Source organism: Toxotes jaculatrix, chromosome 12 (genome assembly GCF_017976425.1).
Source record: "Toxotes jaculatrix isolate fToxJac2 chromosome 12, fToxJac2.pri, whole genome shotgun sequence".
NCBI classification, from domain to species: domain Eukaryota; kingdom Metazoa; phylum Chordata; class Actinopteri; family Toxotidae; genus Toxotes; species Toxotes jaculatrix.
In genome coordinates this window covers 14,671,382-14,691,271 of record NC_054405.1, presented here as the reverse complement: position 1 = coordinate 14,691,271, position 19,890 = coordinate 14,671,382, and the positions used below count along the sequence as shown (strand labels likewise).

The window sequence follows — 19,890 nt, the reverse complement described above, 5'->3', positions numbered from 1 at the left end:
TTTTTTTAAACATCTACCAAAACTTTATTGAGCAAATCAATACAAAATATCGCAAAAGAACGTTAGACATTTAACAAAAAAAGCTGAAGCAGTATAAAAATCCGACTTGTGATTTATAATGTTGGTATTTTGTGTGACAAAACAAAATGCCATCTTGGGCTTTGGAAGATTGAGACTGACATTTTTCAAACATTTCTGACACTGATTATTGACCAAATAACGACTGGATTCAACTAGAAAATAGTCACCTGATGACTAAAAACAAAAATTATCTGTATGTATTTTCGAGGCAGCAGCTACAAAACATGTGTAATACTGATTTTTACTTCAGGTTCACAAACTTCATATTGCAGAGAAACATCTCCATGAACTCCTCTTTGTCTTGACAGAAGCAGATGTCAGACTTTGGCCTCTAGGGGACACAAATGGTGAGTGTGCATGGCAGTAAAGTCAAAATCTAAGGGACACATTCCCAAAAAAAACGCAACCTTTTCGGTGGACTGTAATGGTCACATGACCTTTTCTGACTTAAACACTCCTGCCAGGCATGTTTAAGACATACAAAAATATTTTCATCTGATATGGTTTTTCCACAAAAACAGTTTAATTACTTCATTTTTTTTTTATTTTTTACATTTATTCCTTTTTCTCTCACTGAAAAATCCAGGAACTAGGAGAATGCAAACATTTTGTTTCAAAAGTTTAACGGCTGAACACAAGGTGTTTTCTACTTCACTGAAAAGTCCACTCTCAGAGTTTGTGCACTGGTGGCTTCAAGTTTCGACATCACACATATGTAAGGTGCATACTGGACCATGACTGGCTTTCAAACTACTTGTGATCTCACAGAATCAGCAAGTATGTGCATGTAATGAACTGAGGTTAAAGAAGGTGAAATTTCTGAGATGAGACAACCACAGGAGAGAATACACGTCAAACATTACTGTGCATTCAGCAGCAAAGAAAAAGATCTGAACTCAAACCATTTTAATTTTCCATAAAAAGACGTTCTTTATTAAAACTGCATGCAAATTCCATTATTCCCTGACCAGATCATTTGGTGGCAGATGGAGTTGAGGTTGCAAAAAAAAAAAAAAAAAAAAAAAAAAAAAAAACAGGTTAGCAGTCAGAGCCAGGCATGATCAAAATCAGAGAGTGGTTTCCTTCAATCGACAGGAGCAGCCAGCACAGTGTCCAGGGCGCTCTGAGCCTCCTTTATCTGCTGCTGCAGTCTCTGCTTCATGGCTTCATTCTGGGCTTTCTTCAGCATGTCCTGCATGTCTCTGATGGCTGCCCGGTAGCCCGGGGCGTTGTGAAACACTCGGATGGCCTTGTCGCCGCTGCATGCCAAAAAGCGTCCGTTAATGTCAAATCTAAGGTCGTTGATCTCCTCGCTGTGGACACCATGCATTTCCTCCTCTAGCTCGCCGCTGGTGGCGTTGTACATAGCCACGTTACAGCCGCTGCTGATGGCCACCACCCGGCCGTCTGGAGACAAGGCCACACGGCTACCTTCAGATGAAGCACAGGGGACCGTCTTCAGGAGGTAGGGATCCTGCTGCTTTTTGTACTCCACATCTGTGTTCCACAGCTTCCATGTACCGTCTTTGGAGACAGTCACCATTCTGATAAAAATTAAAAAAAAAAAAAAAAAACAGCACAGCAAAGAGAAGAAAAGAATTATAAAGCAGTGTATCGCTGCATATTAAAAACAACGGATGCAGAGGACACCAATTCAATCAAATGGAATCAGAAAAGCCTCCGTCACCTGTGAGAGTCATTGGAAAAGGCGAAGGCGTGAACTCCTGCAGAGTGGCCCTTCAGGTCAAAAGCTCGCGCCACCTCTTTGAACTCTCCTCCCTTCCCGAAGCAAACCTCCCACACCTTCACGTCAGGGGTGAAGCCACACGATGCTACAAACCTGAGCACAGAGATAAACAGCACACAATTACATCTCCGCCACACAGCATTTAAATACAAGGTTTTTCTCTTGCAGTAACATTTTACCTAGTGATAACAGGCAAGATATTTTCCCTTTGTACATCAATGTAGCCCCTTGAGCTTTTCTAATACATTGCTATTTTTGGTCTGAACATACAGTACTTAGTCCAGGAATTATGGAGAGTGCAGAAGAAATTATTAAAGAGTACTTGTTTGGCAAGGATGCAAAAGCAGGAGGCTCATTTAGTAACTCCATGTCGAGACTTATTTGCTTGTGTGTGTGTTTTGTTCACTTGGTGTGGGTAAAATGCAGAGAGTAATTTCCCCATGAGGGATCAATAAAGTAATTAAATTTTTCTAAAAAAAAAAGGACAGACAATAACACTTAAACAATGGGGTGAATATGTTTTCTAGGCACTGTAAATCTGAAAGAGCTCCCTATTTGATCTTTCAAGTGGAAGTGGTTTGCAGTGATAGAGGGGGTGGGACTGACCTGCCACATGGTGAGATGGCAGCATAAGAATTGGTTATCTGGTTAGTGTTGATAGAGGCCAGTACCTCTCCTTTCAGGTCCCAGATGTGGATGGTGGTGTCGGTGGAGGCGCTCATGATGAACTTGCCTGCACAGAGGAAACACAGAATCAGCACCACATGAATTTTAGCCTGGTGACATGTTTTAGTAAATTACAAAGAACAAAACGATGACGCTGTGCTGCTATTTTGTTATTGCTTCTCAAACAAAACCTGTTTCACTAATTTTCAAAGACACTCAGATGCAGCAGAAATGCAAACAAGAATGTGTAAAAGTATGTGGCCATATTTCCAAAGTAGGAATTTTGCCACAGAAAACCAGAAACCAAACTCAGGAGCATTACCTGTGTTTTGACCGAAGGAACCGGGGTCAAAATTTATCCCCCCTAGAAATCATTCGGTAAACAACTCCAGGTGCCATGATTATCTATACTAGTACAAGGGTCACCCATTTTGTGTAATGTTTATTGATGTTATAAAAAGAATTGTGTTGTGAACTGGCTGATTAGTCTAAGCAGAAACAGAATCCACACTAAAAAGAAAACAGAAATGGCCTTTGTATACTTGTTCATCACTGGCTTAAACATGTGTTCATAATGCAAAAAAAAAAAAAAAAACCAATTACAAAGTCAAACACGACTTAGAGACATTTCTATACCTGTCTCTGCAATGCCAATGTTGAGGATGGGGGCCTTGTGTTTCTGTGGGAAGTCTTCTGCGGCAGCTTTGAAGGCTAAAGAGCCGTCGTCCTTCTTGATCATTTTGAAGATTCGAATGGAATCTCCGTTGGCCAACCAGGTGATGAAGGCTCTGCAATGAAAAGCTGAGAGTCAGTGTGGGACTTACTTTTGATAAAATTAAAGTCATTTACATTCCTTTAGATGAAGAAGACCTGATTTACTTCAGTAAAGAACCTCTCATGTTTATTTGGCTGAGATTAGGGCTGAACAATCAGCCAATTAGAATTAAGTATTCTGTACTGTGTGCATGGTTTGGCTTGGCTGAGACCTCAGACTGTAAATATGTAGTCAGACTTGACACTGATTAGAAATCAGGACCTAAAATCCCTCAACACCAAGTACAAGTATAGAAAGAGAGAGGGAGGGAGAGGGAGAGACCTGGAGTCTGGGCTGAAGCGGACCAGTGTAGCATGATCCAGCTCCACATTGGCTCTCAGACACTTGTGCTCCCGATCCAGAAAGTCTTTGGTGCTCCAGATCCGGACAGTGCGGTCATCAGCGCAGGACGCCAAGTACTTCCCATTACTGCTGAAATCAAGGCACGTCACATTCCCACTGTGGCTCTAGAAGGTACAGGGACACATTTAGTAAAGTAAAGCATCATTTGTTCTTTTTGAGCATGCAAATCTTTAAAATGGATCGCAAATACATTCTGACCAGCTTGTTAAGTCCATCTAGCTCAAACTAATGCAGTCTAACACAACAACAATGTTAAGAATCCTAGTTTCATCATATTAATATAATTATTAATGTTTTGGTTCAAAATGTATTAGAGAGATGTTTCTAATATTTTGTTCATGCAATTTCTATTAATAAGAGTAGACTAAATAGAAACTGTGAGGTGACTCTCAACAACAGTCCTCACTGTACTCTGATGCTCTTTCAGTGTGTGTGATTTACAGTGTGAGTTTACCTTCAATGAGGCTGCCAACAGCGGATGACTGAAACTGTGCTGTGAGGCTTTATCCTTACGGCTGCGCTGCTTCTCCTGTTTCTGTTTCTTGGGCGCAGAACCCTTCACAGCACTGCCTTCAGCTGAGAGACAAATAGACGTACTGAAGAACATTTTCGTTCATGATACTGCATCACAGCCAAAGCATGACCACCAAACTGAAACTAATGAAAATCTCAAGGGTTTGTCACTATTGTAGAAGGTCTCCAACTTATAAGACAATGCAGTTCTTTGTAACAACAGGATTATTACTGTTTATAAGAAATTACTGTACAAGACCTAATGGTATAAGACTCGTATCATATTTTTAACAGGCTTACTGAACAGTGCTGGCAGGTTTTTTGACATATGATGACTTTATCCATAAACACAGTGTGAAGGCTGCTCCTAAGGGTTATGGAAACAAATATAAGGAAATTCCACAGGCCTTATTAAATCTTATTCAGTAATGTATTGTCCCATCTTGTCTTTAAACCTGTTAAAACACTACCTTCTTCACATGTCTGCCACACTGACCTGAATGATAGGAGACGCAGTTACAATCTAATCTGTATAGATAAGGTTATATTTAATAGTTACCCAGTAAGTGCTGTTCTAAATCAAAAATGTGAAAAACGTTTGACATGAACGCTTGTATTTTCTTTATATATATTTGCTTAATGACTAACTTCATAAATAAATAAATTGCTTGTCCGTCTTTACATAATCAATGGGCAATGACCGGACATAGAGCATTAACCATTGGTCCGTCAGTATACCATCTTCTGATTGGCCAGTGACAGGTGGCAGTCGCTCAAAAGTTGCTTCAGTTTCTCATGAACCTTTTTTTTTTGTTGCTGTGTGAACGAGTGACAATTATCACAGACACACTACCGCCATTTGTCCGCATTGGTTGTGAATGACTGCAGCCGAGGAAACATCTCAGAAAGTCGGACAGAGAAGGTGGGAAGGAGTCGGTGACTCACCGCTTCAGGGGCTAGCTACAGTTACATTAGCTTGTTACATTGCTCTTACCGGCAAACTCCGCTGTCTGCTCTGTTTCCTCTCTTATTTCCTCCTTCCGTCTACCCACCGCTAATGCAACCAGAATAACCAGTGCACCCAGTAACAAAGTTAAGGCAACCAGAGCAGACGCCTCCATATCGAAAGCTTTCTGCCACGTACTTCTCACCGATAACGGCCACTACTTGGTCACCACTCTGTTGAGGCACGGCGCATGCGTACAACTCTTAGCCTTCTTTCTTGCTGTCATAACGGAGAACTGAGATTACCGCCCCCTCGTGGACCGGAGTGGAGCTGCTGCACCTGGACACGAGTCTGGGTTTAGTGGTTCTTAGAAGCTGGCTTAAACAAATGAAGCCAGACCATATGGCACAGAATTTGTCATTTGAACATTAAACCTTATTAAATGACAATCTGCAGAACACACTCTGGTGAAAATAGTTTATGTAATTAAAGTTGCTTTTTAAGATATTTAAGAAAGTTAAAGGGCTTGTGATTATCATATACAAATGTCTTGCATGAGCCTCACCATTCATGTACCCAACATCAATTGTAGTCTAACCACAAGTGTGAAGACATTATGGATCATGTTCTCAGTTGTATTGTAATGAATTAATGCCTTGTTCTACATATGCCTGTTTGGAATTTTTGTCATCCTTTTCTTGTGAGATAAACCATAAAATAACAAAAAAAGACTGAATACAGTGTTTACATCTGTGCAGCTAAAGAAGAAACAGTGGTAATAATTTAGTAACTCTTTTGTTCATAAATACAGAGAAGCTAGAACTCAGCAAATGCTCACATGATCTGATGGGAGTAATGCAAAAAGAATAGGACCTCAAAGGGTTGAATGTGTTCTTGTTGGAACATCCATGTCCAAAATTCAGTTTCAGTTTATTCATTCAAAATCAACCATCAAAAACTGCATCAGATACTGCTCACTTTTCACAAGAAGAGGTGATTATTACAGAAATAATTTTATGGTGGGTTTAAGGTCATGTTCGCTTCACAAAATTGATCACCTCATGGTGCAAGTAAGAGACATCAGAGACAACAAAAATCCCTGCATCATTGTCAGAATTTCTCACAGGTAAGGGTTTCTAATTCGACAGATTGTATTTCTAGCACATCTGATGTTACATTAATGTGGTGTAATCTATTTTAACTGTGATATTTCAAAAGTGGGAATAATGTGTTGCTGTGCAGAGGTTATGGGAAAAAAACTCACTGTATTTATTAAGGTACATCTGTATTAACAGTAGTAGAAGGTAAAATCTTATTGATCTAGTCGAGCTGTCAGATTCGTTATTTTTCAGTGAACTAACAAGGATTCAGTGCCTGGGATTAAAAAGAGGTAGTCTGGCACAAACAAACACATCTTGGTATTTAAAGATGAGATAAAGATCACAGATTCTTTTCACAGGCATGACGTTGAAGAATTGGCTTTGGTTTGACAGCACAAGTCAAGAGTAGTCATCCTAATCACATACTGACCCACTAATTACATCAGTGTTGGCAATCACTATCAAAAAAAGGCTGTCCACAGGAGGACTCTGGGAATGCTTGCAATGACAAAGAGTATGAAACAAGAACACAATGGTCTTCGCTAACTACATTAAGACATTTACTAAGTTGCCCTTAAGTGCAGAAACACGTCATTCATGTACAGGGTCAGAGAGCCAATTAAAAAAATAATTTAAAATGCAAACAACTCACAACTTTACATTTACACCCCAGCGTTGTGTACCTTATTAGAACCAACTGTGCATTTCACCCTACCCAGACTCATTCAGAGAATGTACTCAAATATTCGGTAACATACAAACCACTGAGCGCTTCACGTAGAAAAATAAATGTTTGAGCCAAGGCTCCATGTCTTTGTCTGACTTTTCTCCTTAAGACGAACCAATGGGAGTGTCCACATACTGTAAAAGGAAAAAGAACTTTGGATATGCTTTTGTTCAGAATCATACTATTGAACTGTCTTTTCTCCCTCTTCAAGTATTGTACATTGATCCGGATTCTGTCTCCTCGCTGCTACGTTCCCTCACTGGGTCATGTAGTCATCCAGGCAGCATGAACTCAGCAAGCTGGTGTGCTCTCTCTAACTCCTCTGCAAACGAAATGTTTCGGGCCAGCGCAACCCACTGGAGGAGGGGAAGTAAGCAGAGGGCATGGTGGCGGCCTGGTTGGGGGATGTTGGGCTTAGAGCAATGTTAGCCAGATTAGCCATAGCAGCAACAGCTAAAGTCCTCTGAAAGCAGCGATGGACACGTGTAGCAGGTTACTTCTTCCTGTTGTGTTGCCTCCGTGCCTGCAGCCTCTGGCGTGCTCCAGATGGCTTTGATCCGGCTCCGATAGAGAAGGAGGGAGTTGCTGGAGACCCTGGTTTTAAAAAAAGAGGGAAAAAAAAGGAACAACATTAATATTTCTTTGTTCTCTTTCTACCTCTAACATTTCCACATTGATATCTATTGATACATTAACAAGGGCTATTTTATTTAGTTAAAATTTGGATATGTTCCAAAACTGACCAACTTTTAACTATGTCTGTACAGACCCCATGGTTATAAAATTTGGGCTGTACACATCTTTGCAGAGTGTCTCTGTACCATGGCTCCTGAAACCCCAATGGTGACCAAACTGGATGGCAAATAAATGATACCTGAGCTTTCATGTTTTGACTAAACATGAGGTTCAGACTGAGGACTCAGTGAGAGGTCCCTTGTGTTTACAGCTACAAACCTGTGACAGCGTCCTTCCCTAATACAAAGCTCTTCTTGTTCAGCTCTCGGTACTTCAATAGCTCTGTGGTTTGGAATTTAGTTTCACTCTTATGTTCCTGTTTGATACCGACCTCATTTTAATGTTTACAGATTTTTTTTTCAGCTGTACTGGAGCTGTGTTAAGTTACTGCTAATAAGTTTGCAGAACTTCGTTAGCAGTTTTGTCTTTGGATCAATTTTAAATGATGCGGGGAGAAACAGTACAAGAAGTGACTTGTTAGGAGACTGCAGCTCTTTATCTAACTGATTCCGCCACACATCATCACCTTTTACCTTGATGTGCAGTACTGAGGGAAAACACTCACAGCTTGAATAGTCAAGGCTGCTCAAGACCCAACCACCCCAATTAAAAACCAGCATTAAAGACCTACCAAAAGGAACAGAGTTGAAGCCTTGGACTGGAGTTGCAGGACTTCCAAAGGGAACTGGACCTGCAGCAGCACTCTGGCCGAAGGACGGGGTAGACGTCCCTGCAGAGCAAGCAGCACATAATCTGAATAACCCAAACAAACAACTGGGGCCAAACCACTGAATTCTACTGAGACAGAAAGAAATGCAGACCAGTTCTTGAAGCACCATCAAAATAACAGTCTAACCAAGAGGATGTTAGGAAAGGGAAATCTCACTGTAAACCTCCTGTGTAGCTGGATTTAAAAGATTAACAAGAAAAATTAGAACTATTTTTATTTCTTACCAAAAGCTGGTTTGTCAGTAGCAGCAGCCCCAAAGTTGAAGTTTCCCATATGCGGTGCGGGATTATTGGAGACTGGTGTTCCAAACTGGGGGCATGACATACCAGCACCAAAGTTAAATCCACCGGAAGCTGGCTGAGCAGGGCCGGAGGGAGCTGGCTGAGGAGCACCACCGCCAAATGCAAAGGTGGCTGAGGAGGAGCTCTGAGTCTGGGTTGCTGCACCAAAGCTCGGTGCAGCTGAGGGGGCAGCTGGCGGAGCAGTGGAGCCACCAAAAGTAAAACCAGTGGAACCGGCTCCAAATGCTGGTTTAGCTGGGGTCCCAAATGTGGTTGCTGTGGTGGCAGCAGCTGCCCCAAAAGTGAAAGGAGCTGGGGCGGGATTAGAGGCAGGCGTGGATGACGCCACACTGCTTCCAAAGGTGAACGGTTTTGGCGGTGCCACTGAGGAGCCGAAGGTTGACTGTGCCGCTGGTGCTTCAAATGACGGCTTTCCAAAGGTAAAAGTGGACTGGGTGGTGGAGGTGGCAGCAGTGGTGGAAGCAGAGTTGGCCATGCCAAAGCCTCCAAATGAAGCAGTGGTTGTGTTCTGGCTGGGTGCTGGCTGGCCAAAGGCAAATACCTTCTGGCTGGCAGCTTGGGGGTCCGGCTGTGCGGCACCAAATGTGAAGGTGCCACTGCTGGAGGTTGTGGCAGCAGCAGCAGCAGGGGCAGCTGGGACAGCTGGGGCAACTGCAGCTGCAGTAGTAGTGGTAACAGTTCCAAACTGAAACGTGCTCCCTGTGTTAGGGGCCTGCGCAGGGGCTGAGCTTGTACTTGCTGTGGATGGCGCGGACCAGCTGCCAAAAAGGGATTTCACTCCTGGCTGAGCTGCAGGTTGTGTGGTGGCGATGGAGCCAGTGGGGGCTGTTCCCGTGGGGGTGTTGGTCAAGCCAGGAAAAACAGACGAGGCAGCTGTGGTGCTGCTTGTTGATCCACCAAATATTGAGGGTGTACTACTTGAAGAAACTGTCGAGGCTGGGTTGGTGGTTGTGAGGGACGACGGCTGTCCGAACACAGAACCTGCAGTGGTACCTCCAAAGATGGGCTTGAAATTTTGTACAGGAGGTTTGCTCTCTGGAGCTGACGTAGCTGAGGAGGTGGTGGTGACGGCAAAGATGGGCTTGAAACCTGAAGCCAGCAGAGGGTTTGTGTTAGTGAGTGACTCAGAGCTGCTGGCTGGGACTGTAGTAGCTGTGACCGGGGTGGAGGCTGTAGAAGCAGAGGGGGTGCTGATCTGGGTGGACAGACCAAACAGGCCTGCTCCTGCTACAGGTGGGCTGCTGCTGGAAGCCTTGAAGACCTGACCCAGGACCTGAGTAAAGGCAGAGGGCTGCTCCGCACCAGCAGCGGAGGACTGAGTCTGGGAGGCAGGGGGGAGCTGTGGGGCATCCACTGCAGTCGTTGCAGTCGTTGTGGCCAGGTTTAAGCCACTGGGTTGCACTGGTGTGGATGATGCAGACACTGCAGACATGATATCAGTTACAGAGGGAAAAACATGTCAGAACCAAAGAAGCATGTGGGTGTAATCAGCACATAGCATGAGAAATATGAGATCTTCTATATATAAAATATTTAAAAAGTCCTAATTAAAATCCTAATTGTTATTTTAAATTTTTAGTTTACTGTCAGCTGCAGTACAACTGTGCTGTAATCTCAAGATTAAAATTAGTTATGAATCATCTTGTAAAGATGAGGCTTCAAAACTTCCCTTGAAAACGCCTTCAGTTCAGAGATTGTACCTGTGGTTGTGCTGACAGCAGATGTGGAGCTAGCAGGAGTGCTGGTCTTCATCTTCAGAACCTCCAGTAGCGGGTTGGAGGCTGCCGGTGTCTTGCTGACACCGCTGCCTGGGCTGGGATCCAGGTTGATGACCGGGATGGCAGTGCTGGAGGATGTAGGCAGAGGAGCTGCCAGAAGGCTGCTCAGGGTAGTGGTGGTAGAGCTGGTAGAGGACGCGGGCTGGGTGGAAGCGGTGGCTGGAGGAGAGGCAGACTTCTCTGGCTCTGGAGCTTAACAAGGACAAATTAACAGGAGGGTCAGAGGTCAAATAGGGGGGTTATCCAGTCAAGAGCCATGCAAGACTGGTCAGGCCTAATAGCTGGAGGGGGCTGCAGCAGGATAGTATTTCAAGGTTCACTTAAAATTGGCAGCCTGTCACACCCTCCAGCATTTGAGTCTGTATACGTGAATGAAGGGTAACTGTGCAGAAGAAGAGGGTGCTTCTACTCACCAGGCGTCTCCAGGACTTTCTGGATCTTGCTGATGGCTGCCTTTTTCTCTTCATCCAGGTCTTTGACAGTGATGGTGTAGCCAAGCTCCGGAGGCGGGGGCTGCCAATCATCGAGTGAAACGGAGAAATTAAGGTCCCACACAACTATATAAACAAGGGTTTCTGGAAGCGAGAAGTCTGAGAAAGCAGCACTCCTTACCAGAGAGATGTGATCGTCCCGGTGGCTGGACACCAGCTGAATCTTCCGTTTTCTCTTCCCACCACTACCATTAGAGTCTGTTGAGGTAGTGACGGGGACCTTGGGGACTGGTGTCTGTTTGGCTACAACATAATCACATGATGATATATCTAAACCCACCACCTTAAACTTAATCCAACTAAATAACAAATCAGTGTCTGTGTGACTTTGACTTACAAGTAACAGGTGCCTTGTCAGAAGCTGTCTGGTCTGACCTCACCGAGGATGCTGAGCTGGGAGACTGCCCGTCATCCTCTCTGATAATGAAACCACAAATTAAAAAAAAAAAAGTAATATTAGATTAAATGTAGGCAACTGGACTCAGCCAGAAATCAGCAGACACATACCTGGGTCTTTTAGAGGGTCCCTCTGGAGTCTGGGAGCGAGATGATCCGGGGCTGGACAGAGGGGAGCTCGGTGCAGACGGTTTCTTCCACTGTGAAAGTAAACATGGAAATAAACCTTAACAACTCCACTTTACCTCTGCAGGGCCATGTGCACTGTAATGCAGCAGTGGAGCGTTACCTGGCTGAGGCCTAGTGAAGAGCTATAGGAACTGTGGATAGGGTTCCTCCTGGTGCCTGGGGTTCCTCTAGGGGAATGGACCCCACTGCCAGAGCTTATGGACGAGGTGCGAGACCTCTTCACGTTGGACTCCTCTGCCAGAGAGGTCATCCCTCTTTTCAAGCTTCCTGGCCTGGAGAAAGGAGGGCAAAGCATTTCAACCTACATTTAGACAGCCACACTGTACTTCATAAGATAAGAAATCCTTTATCAATCCTGCAGTATATAGACCTATGTTCTTCAGTATCAGTCAGTGTAACTCAAACACAAGAACTGAATATTTAACTCACTTGGGGACCAAAAGTGACGGTGTCCCATTGGGTAACAGAGGCTCAAAAGCAGAGTGTGCACTTCCACCGCTGTCGTTACGTCTAGGGAAATAAAATGGATTACCAACATGTATAAAACCTCAATTCAGTGAATGTTTGAGTCCTAAGAAGCATTTGCCTTATAATTTGGAATAAATTTAAATTATTGAAACAATAAAGCTGAAAAAACATTTTCTGCAAAAAACATAAAACTAATCTTTATATATATGTGTATATATTTATATATACGGTAGCCGATGTTAGCTGAAAACTACATTTAAGCTTCAGTACTGTGTTTATGCTTCAAATAAAGACCCTATTTCCATGTTCTATTAACATGAAATCTGTATCCAATTACATTATCCCAGATCAAGAAAATCTATGAAGGAGACTCTTGAAGGAGTAAAGGAGACAATATTCAAGGCCAGTGTAATTAGACAGTAGGAGGCAACTGAAGACAATTTCCCCATTGTGGGACTATTAAAGGTTTATCTTATCTTATCTTATCTTATCTTAAGACAAGGCAAAAACCAAAACACACTGGCCAACAGCAGATTGAGTGGGTGATTTTGGTGAGAGATCAGACCAATGGTCAGTGACCAAAGTACATCTGCTTAAGCAAGGTGTGTATGTGTTGCCTTTCAGACACTGGCTCTGTCTGGTACCTTCTTTTGCTTCTCTGCTCAGTTGTGAAGCTCCTGTCCTCATCCTCCACATCTCTCTTGCGGCTATCCTTCAACACTCTGAGGACACTTTCTCTGGAGCAGGGGTCTACAGTCGCCCTGGGGAGCCCTGCACAATTCAGATGGTCCAAACTAAAAATACAAACAGGAGACAGTGCAGCTCTGGTTAGTGTTAACATTCAAGCAGCAAAGCCACAAATCATGGTTTTACTAACCACTGGACTTATGACAAAATAAAACACAGAAATACAAGGCAGTCGAATAAGACACAGCCACTATCTGTTGTCAGTATAGAGAGAATCCATTTCAGTGAACATTATGACTGTCTTTAATGTTGTCAAGGTTTTGTTACTGTTGCAAACAGGCCTGCAAATAAGATATAGTTGCATACTTGAAACAGTTACATGTGCAGGTTACTTTTGAAAAGTCTCCACTGCATTAACTCACAATAGTAATACAACTCTGACAAAAATTCATCAAGGTACGATGACTCCCAAGATGGATTACTAACTCAGGATGATTACCTAACTTTGAAAATGGTACAGAGTAAAGTAACGTACACTATATGTTGTTCATTCCTAGATAACAAACAACAAATAATAAAAATACTGGTAAGATGGCAGACTATGAGTTTGCATGAATGTAGAGACCTGGGGCTGCTGTGGTTGGGCCTGGCGATCTTCACAGTGACGGGACTAAGGGCGACTGGAGGGTTACGGGGGCTGAGGACATTTTTCTTCCTGAAGCCATCCCACTTGACCGGAGGAAGGACTCCCACTGATGAGACACCTGGCTGCTGCAGGGGGTAATGACGCTGGGGGGTGATGGTGAACCTGCCCACTGGGCCCAGTGGTTCCCTGTGGGGGGGGGGGGGGGCACAATATGATGCAAGAGGAGATACATGCTGTCTGCATCTACTAATGAATATACATTTCATTTCACCTTCCACACCCCACTGATGACTTCAGCCCTCCCTATATTACTTGGTGATTCAGTCACAAGGCCTAAGCTGACAAGGTACACATACACGGTCAAGTCTAAGATACATTATTACCACACTGGCCATCTGACTCAAAGCAAAAGCTAATATATGAGGCTTACTGATGTTTCAAATTTAAACGTCTGGCGTATCAACAAGAAGCCAAGTTTCTGCTGATTATAATAGTTTGCAATTTGACAACTGCTATTTTTTAAACGAACATCTACGTAATTTACCGTAAATCCCGTGAGCAAGTAAAGGAGGGGGGGGTGTTTACAAAGCACAAGTATGCTAGACGGTACTTCTTCAACTGTATATTATGAATAGTCGTGTAATTGCGGTGTATTCCTTGTTTCCCTTAAACCTGCATAGAACATCATCGATAAGGAGATTATAATAAAATTTTTGTTTGTTTGAGTGTGTCGATAAATCACTTCCTAATGTTTACGAGTAAACAATTAAAACCCGCCAGGAAGCTGGAGTTTTATCTTCTGGAAGCTACCGGCTCTAACGTTACCGCCTCCTAACGGACTGAGCCGGCTCACGTTGTTATAGCGTGATTTGATTATAAACATACCCAGCAAATGACAGCCTCCTGTTCGGGGTATAGACAGCATGGTTGGGTCTGGACAGCTTTTCCCGTAGCTGCTCTCGGGGATTTCTCCCTGTCCTCGGCCTCCCGGAGTCAGCGGTTGGACTTTCGGGTTTCCCGATGTAACTCCCCATGAGGAAATCCCGAGGGCTGAAAAGAAACGACTCACTTGCCAAGGCTTCCCTACGATAAATCCCAGTTTCGCCGAGCCTTTGTCTGAAGTGTCCCTCTGATTCCCGGAGTTCGACTCTGTTGCTGCTACTCTTCGTTTTCCCCCGTGGGGCCACCGACACGCCGGTCACCCCCCAACCCAACAAATAACGCCTGAGCACGGCTGGAAAGTTCAGGCCAGCCCGCGGATTCAGGCCTAACCTGGCGGGAAGCGGTTCTCCGCTGTGATAGTAACACACAATACAACAAACTGCGAGAATTAAAGTCGCGTAAAGAAAAGTAGGAATATAATAAAGAGCAAGACTAACTACGCCTAAAGCAGAGAGAAGCGCTAAATGTTTCTCTCTAGGTGACATGGCGGCAACGCGCCGCCGGAGGACTCTCATATCCCATCATGCTGCTCTTCTGACACTACTTCTTCTTCCTTGGAGTTTAGGGCGATATTGCAACAGCGTCCCCAACCGGGCTGGAGTAAAAAATAAACCAAATCCAATAGCACAGTGTTGCCTATGGTGGAAGAAGTACTCAGATCTTTGGCTTATAAGTACCAGTACCTGTACAAAAATCATTACAGGTAAAATTCCTGCGTTCAGAAGCCCATCCAAGAAAAAGAACAGAAGTATTCTCAGCAAAATGTACCTGTACCACAGGTTTAATCTGCAATGAATTATATTTTACAGTATAAGATTATTACATGTAAAGTCTTTATATGAAACATAACTAGAAGCTATGTCAGCCAGATAAATGTAGTGAAGTAAGAAGTGTAATAATAACCCACCAGAGTTGAAATGTCTACAAAAAGTTAGTAAGTGGGCCTTTGGGTTAAAATTATTTTGCCACGAGAGTTCAACTGTCCAGACAAGACCACAGACAACTGGGTTTAGCAGGATGTTTATTTTAATTGTTGAAAAAAATATTTAAACATGACATAAAAGATTTCATAATGTAACATAGACGACATGGCATTGGAATAAAAACAAAGAGCAAGTCTTTATACAGACACAAATGAAAAAAAGAAATTATGGCCACCCTGAGATCAATATTCATGAAGTACGAGTATTATTGTTTATCAGGGAGTATCACAATCACTTTAAGTAACTCATTATATGCAGTATTAATGTACAGAAACAACAACTGTTTGTTTAGCCAACATTTTCTAAAACAAGTCTTCTTGTTCCTTTGATGAGCTCCTGTCTTTGGCGCTCAGTAGGGACATTTGTACCTCAAAGGTTTTGTCAAAAGCAGAGTAGTCAACACGAAACGCCCCTTTCTCCAAGGAAATGCAGGACTCAAATCGGTGGCCCCACAGGATCTCATCCTCTGTGTAGGAAGTCCTCGCCTGGCATGTCATACCTGCAACACAAGTCATCAGAGGATCAGATAACTGTCACTTTACTGGAAAAAAAAGCTGACAAATAAAACAGCATTCTCATGAGGGCATGTGTACCATTATGTAGTATTTTAAATAAAATATGTTGGCTATTTTGCAAATACATTTGAAAATGTGTCCTTTTCTCTCAATTTCTGGCCTTCCTTCCACATTTGGCAGCATTTTCAACCAACAAGAAGCAAGGTTTTTCAAGAACACTCTGTGATAATGTTTTGTTTTTGATTAGAAAAACTGAACATTTCAAAAACACTGATATAAGGTACTTATGAGTCTGAGTCTGTTGCTCTGTATCTTAACAGTAAGAGGATGAGATTGCTTAGAATAGACAGTACAAATGACAGATGATCAAATCTCACTGCACCAAAGCTACTCCCCCTTTTCTGCATGAGATACAGTTAGCATGAAAGCCTACAATCAAATGAAAAAACTAAAGTCATGCAGAAATAAATATATGTCAGGGACAATAGAGTCAGAGAAGATAAACCAGAACAAATCCTGAAGCTCAAGCAGCAGGCCATGGCTTTCCCTCTATGACAACAAGAAAAGGATTTGAGAATACAATGTTTTTAAATGCAGCTGCTTTACTATGCACATGATCTCAGTTGGAGGACAGAACTAGACTTAAAATATTTCTACAAACCTGATGCCTCTACGATGCCCTCCAGGATGACAATGATCTCAAAAGTTTCCCTCTTCAAACGCTCAGCCCCCACCTCCCAGAACGGGCTGCTTTCATTGATGATGTGGGTGATGGTCTGGGGTTCCACCAGGAGCAGCCTGTCTCCCCCGGTGTCGTAGCCCAGATTGATCTCTGACTGTTCCAGGGGGATGAACTCGCCCTCCTTGGTCTGCCTGGACTTGATCAGCTTGGCCCGGATCTTAGCATCCACCATGTGGCTCTCTCTCAGATCACCAATGCGGAAGAGCATGCACAGCTTCTCGTCACGCTCACATATGACACAGTGCTTGCTGAAGATCAGCGTCTGGGCTCTCTGCTGCGGCCGGGAGATTTTAACAAACATGCACCCCACCATCAGAGCGTCGATAATGGAGCCAAGGATGGACTGGACCATCAGGAGCACAGTACCCTCAGGACAGTTAGCTGTCACCATCCTAGAACCGTACCCAATAGTCCTCTGGCTTTCTAATGACAGGAGCAGGGCTGATAGAAAACTGTCTACATTTTGGAAGCAGGCCTGCCATTGTAGGTCGTTAACATGTGCAATGTCATCACGCAACCAGGCACCTAAAAAGTAGATTCCACCAAAGGCCACCCACGTCAGAATGTAGCACATAGAGAAGACAAGAAGGAACCAGCGATACTTGAGGTCTACTAATGTGGTGAAAATATCTGAGATGAAGCGACTCTTGTCCTCAATAGGTCCCAGATTGACCCTACACTTTCCGTCCTTGGTGACATAACGCTGGCGCTGATTGCTGGCAGTGACATGCAAAGAGTGCTCGTCACCCAGCAGCTTACAACGCTTCTTGTGACTCCTTGCACCAAGCTGCTTCTCTATTGCAGAGATCGGAATGTTGTTGCTGCCAGTGGAGCCTCTCGATTGCCATCTGGAGCTGAAACGCTTGAGGTGTCTGCTGCGATACAAACGCTGAGGCTTCGGGATCTCTTCTACTAGTTCCAGAGGAGTTTCTTGGACATTGTGCTCTTGTGGAAGTTCTTGCTTAGCCAAAGTCAAAGCCTGAGAGGACTGACTGCAGGGATTCTGGGTGTGGGAAGGAGAGGCCTCCTGGGATGGTGGGAGGGATGAGCAGTTAACATAGTTCAAGTTGTGGATAAGAGAGGCTCTTTTTGTAATCATCATGGAGGCAACGGTGGATTTAGCTGCGACCTGAAATGAGAGACAACAAAACGCAATGTTCATAAAATGCTTAAGTACAAAACAACCAAATAAGTAAACAAGTAGATTCATGAGCTGTGTCCTATTGAAGTCTGTCCAGTTCTAAAACCTCTTTCAAAATCTGGCAGGGAAACGAGGCTTTCCCTTCTGCCAGATTCTGGAGGACATTGCCAGTGTCCTAAGTATCCAAAAATCAGTTCCATGCCAGTCACTTGTACTGATGTCTGTAAGGGCAGGGGACCTCCTCTGTCCTCTGACTCTAAAAGTAACTTTTAGTAAAGGTCTTCACAAATCCATTTCCTAGTAACTTAGACCTGACCCGGGATCTGACTCGGACCACGTCCAATTTGTATTCAACAAAATATTTTGAAACAGCAAACCGATTCCTGTTTTCAACCACTAAAGCGCAGGTTCAGCCTACCACCTTATCAGACTTTCTTACAGTCAACAAAGCAAAGGTCCAAAGCCACAAATGTGTCAGTCCCACCAAGTATTGTCTGTGGTTTCAAAGCCTTATATAAATTATTCCTCTGTGTCATAGAAAGCATACACTTGACACTACACAACACCATTGCACTGGCTGACATGTTCCTTCTTTACTGTGAACATGAACATGACCATTTTGACTCATAAACACTGTTCTGCTGCCATAAATACTCACTAGAGCACCAAGTGTGTGTTAATGAAAGTAGTGCTCAACAAATGCAAAAAAAACTACAGTCGTTATCTGTAGGGGAAAAAAAGATGAAACTCTAATCTTAAATCACACAGGCTACAAAACTGTATGGTACTTGTACTTACTTACAGTGATTAATATAGAAATCTGTACCTTGTATGTGTAAGGAGTGTAACGTGTTGATTCTGGCTGTGGTCTGGGCAGGTATGCCAGCAGATGTTTGGCAGTGAGAGTCCGTGTTGGGGGAATGGAGTTCCTGCGAGGCTCGATCCTGATGGGGCTCCTGATGTGACTGTTGCACTGAACGTTTTTTATTGTCTCTCTGCTGCAGATCACACTGGAGCTCATTGCTGAGGTCTTCAAGATGTAGAGTCCTCCTTAAGTTTTGCTTCTGTTTGGGCAACAACATTAAATTGAAATAGATCAAATAACTACAGAGTTACATCACTAAAACAACCAGATGTCTCCTGTTAGTGCTGCTTCAATACTTACTTCAGGAAGTGTTTGAGGAAACAAAGAGTTGTGTGAGCCATTGGCACAGGAACTTGAAAGGCTTTGAGAATTTAATTCAATGCAACATGTATATTAAATTGTCCAGTTTTATTTTGTTGACAACTAAAGTCTCCTAGGTGTTTTCTGCTGCTCTTCCAGTTTAAAAAAAACCTTAGATACGTCTGTAGATCAGCTGAAGCTGTGATGGTGTAAAATGATGTGCCAAAACCAAACGTTGCTTTAATTTCTCAACAGCATAAGATTAGGTTTCATCTGTTTGAAGTGGGCTGATCAGTGTCTCAGCACTACTGCAACTTGTTTCACATGAAGGGATTATCCCCAATCCTCAAAATTAATCCAAGAAACACGATGGATTTGAAAAGATTACTGACTGCATTTGCCAGAAGGCTTAGAAATAGTATTGTCCAGATGTGGCCAAATGAACTGTAGTAAATTCCCTTCTCTTTGGCAAAAAATGTTAAATAAACAATGCTGTACTTTCTGTACAACGCACAACGCCCACACACAAAATGTAAATGAGCTTCAGAATCCTGACCACAACCCGTCTGTGTGGAGCCAATCAGACGGACAGGATTTTATTGTAAGGGAATATGTCTGTCTTAAGCAGGCAGAAAATCTAAAAAAAAAAAATAATAATCATAATCATAATCAAAATTGGTCTTCTAACTCAAGTTATTAGAAGGGAGAGCAGGATATAAAGAGTCATTTACAACATTTCTGTACTATTTTTAGTTAAATGGAAGTGTCCCATTTGAATACTGTCTCTTCTGCCTATGCCAAGTTTGTTCTTTACAGGAAACTTATTGCAGATTTGTTTTGAGATGCCATGATGGACTGATCAATGGAAAATTAATCACCCATAGATCTTATAATCGATTAAGCTTCTCCAATGTGAGAATTTGTCACTTTTTCCATGTCATAGAGCTTTACTGATTGACTGAAAGTCTAATTTCTGAATTTTGAGTCAGTCAGTCAGACATAACAAAGATCTGGGAAATTGTT

General features: G+C 43.1%; 3 protein-coding genes across 3 annotated transcripts; all 3 read right to left on the bottom strand.

The window, feature by feature from the left end:
* Positions 1-4: 4 nt before the first annotated feature.
* tbl2 (transducin beta like 2) lies at positions 5-5,362 on the bottom strand. The gene is made up of 7 exons (XM_041051576.1): positions 5,179-5,362; positions 4,126-4,247; positions 3,591-3,775; positions 3,131-3,282; positions 2,435-2,561; positions 1,769-1,921; positions 5-1,625 (listed from the first exon to the last, which is right to left on the bottom strand). Exons 1-7 carry the CDS (start codon positions 5,303-5,305, stop codon positions 1,166-1,168), a joined length of 1,326 nt encoding a protein of 441 aa, XP_040907510.1. The 5' UTR covers positions 5,306-5,362; the 3' UTR covers positions 5-1,165.
* Positions 5,363-5,932: 570 nt separating this feature from the next.
* Positions 5,933-14,847, bottom strand: pom121 (POM121 transmembrane nucleoporin). Its single transcript, XM_041051445.1, has 13 exons — positions 14,265-14,847; positions 13,359-13,565; positions 12,691-12,840; positions 12,008-12,088; positions 11,679-11,850; positions 11,501-11,589; positions 11,331-11,410; positions 11,115-11,236; positions 10,916-11,015; positions 10,425-10,694; positions 8,647-10,146; positions 8,324-8,422; positions 5,933-7,551 (listed from the first exon to the last, which is right to left on the bottom strand). Exons 1-13 carry the CDS (start codon positions 14,834-14,836, stop codon positions 7,451-7,453), a joined length of 3,543 nt encoding a protein of 1,180 aa, XP_040907379.1. The 5' UTR covers positions 14,837-14,847; the 3' UTR covers positions 5,933-7,450.
* A 759-nt stretch (positions 14,848-15,606) lies between these two features.
* On the bottom strand, positions 15,607-18,723 carry LOC121190590 (G protein-activated inward rectifier potassium channel 3-like). The gene is made up of 4 exons (XM_041051446.1): positions 18,677-18,723; positions 18,529-18,646; positions 16,481-17,690; positions 15,607-15,803 (listed from the first exon to the last, which is right to left on the bottom strand). The coding sequence occupies exons 1-4, from the start codon at positions 18,721-18,723 to the stop codon at positions 15,607-15,609; spliced, it is 1,572 nt and encodes a 523-aa protein (XP_040907380.1).
* Between the last annotated feature and the right edge of the window lie 1,167 nt (positions 18,724-19,890).

What these genes read in the sequence shown, in the direction of transcription:
- tbl2 (XM_041051576.1), bottom strand. Translation starts at nt 5,305, where the DNA reads ATGGAGGCGTCTGCTCTGGTTGCCTTAACTTTGTTACTGGGTGCACTG. An exon ending in GCAGACAGCGGAGTTTGCCG is followed by an intron (nt 4,248 to 5,178) that starts GTAAGAGCAATG and finishes TTTGTCTCTCAG; the next exon opens with CTGAAGGCAGTGCTGTGAAG. An exon ending in TTTTCCAATGACTCTCACAG is followed by an intron (nt 1,626 to 1,768) that starts GTGACGGAGGCT and finishes AATTTTTATCAG; the next exon opens with AATGGTGACTGTCTCCAAAG.
- pom121 (XM_041051445.1), bottom strand. Translation starts at nt 14,836, where the DNA reads ATGAGAGTCCTCCGGCGGCGCGTTGCCGCCATGTCACCTAGAGAGAAA. An exon ending in CCGTCACTTTTGGTCCCCAA is followed by an intron (nt 11,851 to 12,007) that starts GTGAGTTAAATA and finishes TCCTTTCTCCAG; the next exon opens with GCCAGGAAGCTTGAAAAGAG. An exon ending in CTTCACTAGGCCTCAGCCAG is followed by an intron (nt 11,590 to 11,678) that starts GTAACGCTCCAC and finishes TTACTTTCACAG; the next exon opens with TGGAAGAAACCGTCTGCACC.
- LOC121190590 (XM_041051446.1), bottom strand. Translation starts at nt 18,723, where the DNA reads ATGAGCTCCAGTGTGATCTGCAGCAGAGAGACAATAAAAAACGTTCA. An exon ending in ACACTCCTTACACATACAAG is followed by an intron (nt 17,691 to 18,528) that starts GTACAGATTTCT and finishes CTCTCATTTCAG; the next exon opens with GTCGCAGCTAAATCCACCGT. An exon ending in GGGCATCGTAGAGGCATCAG is followed by an intron (nt 15,804 to 16,480) that starts GTTTGTAGAAAT and finishes CTTGTGTTGCAG; the next exon opens with GTATGACATGCCAGGCGAGG.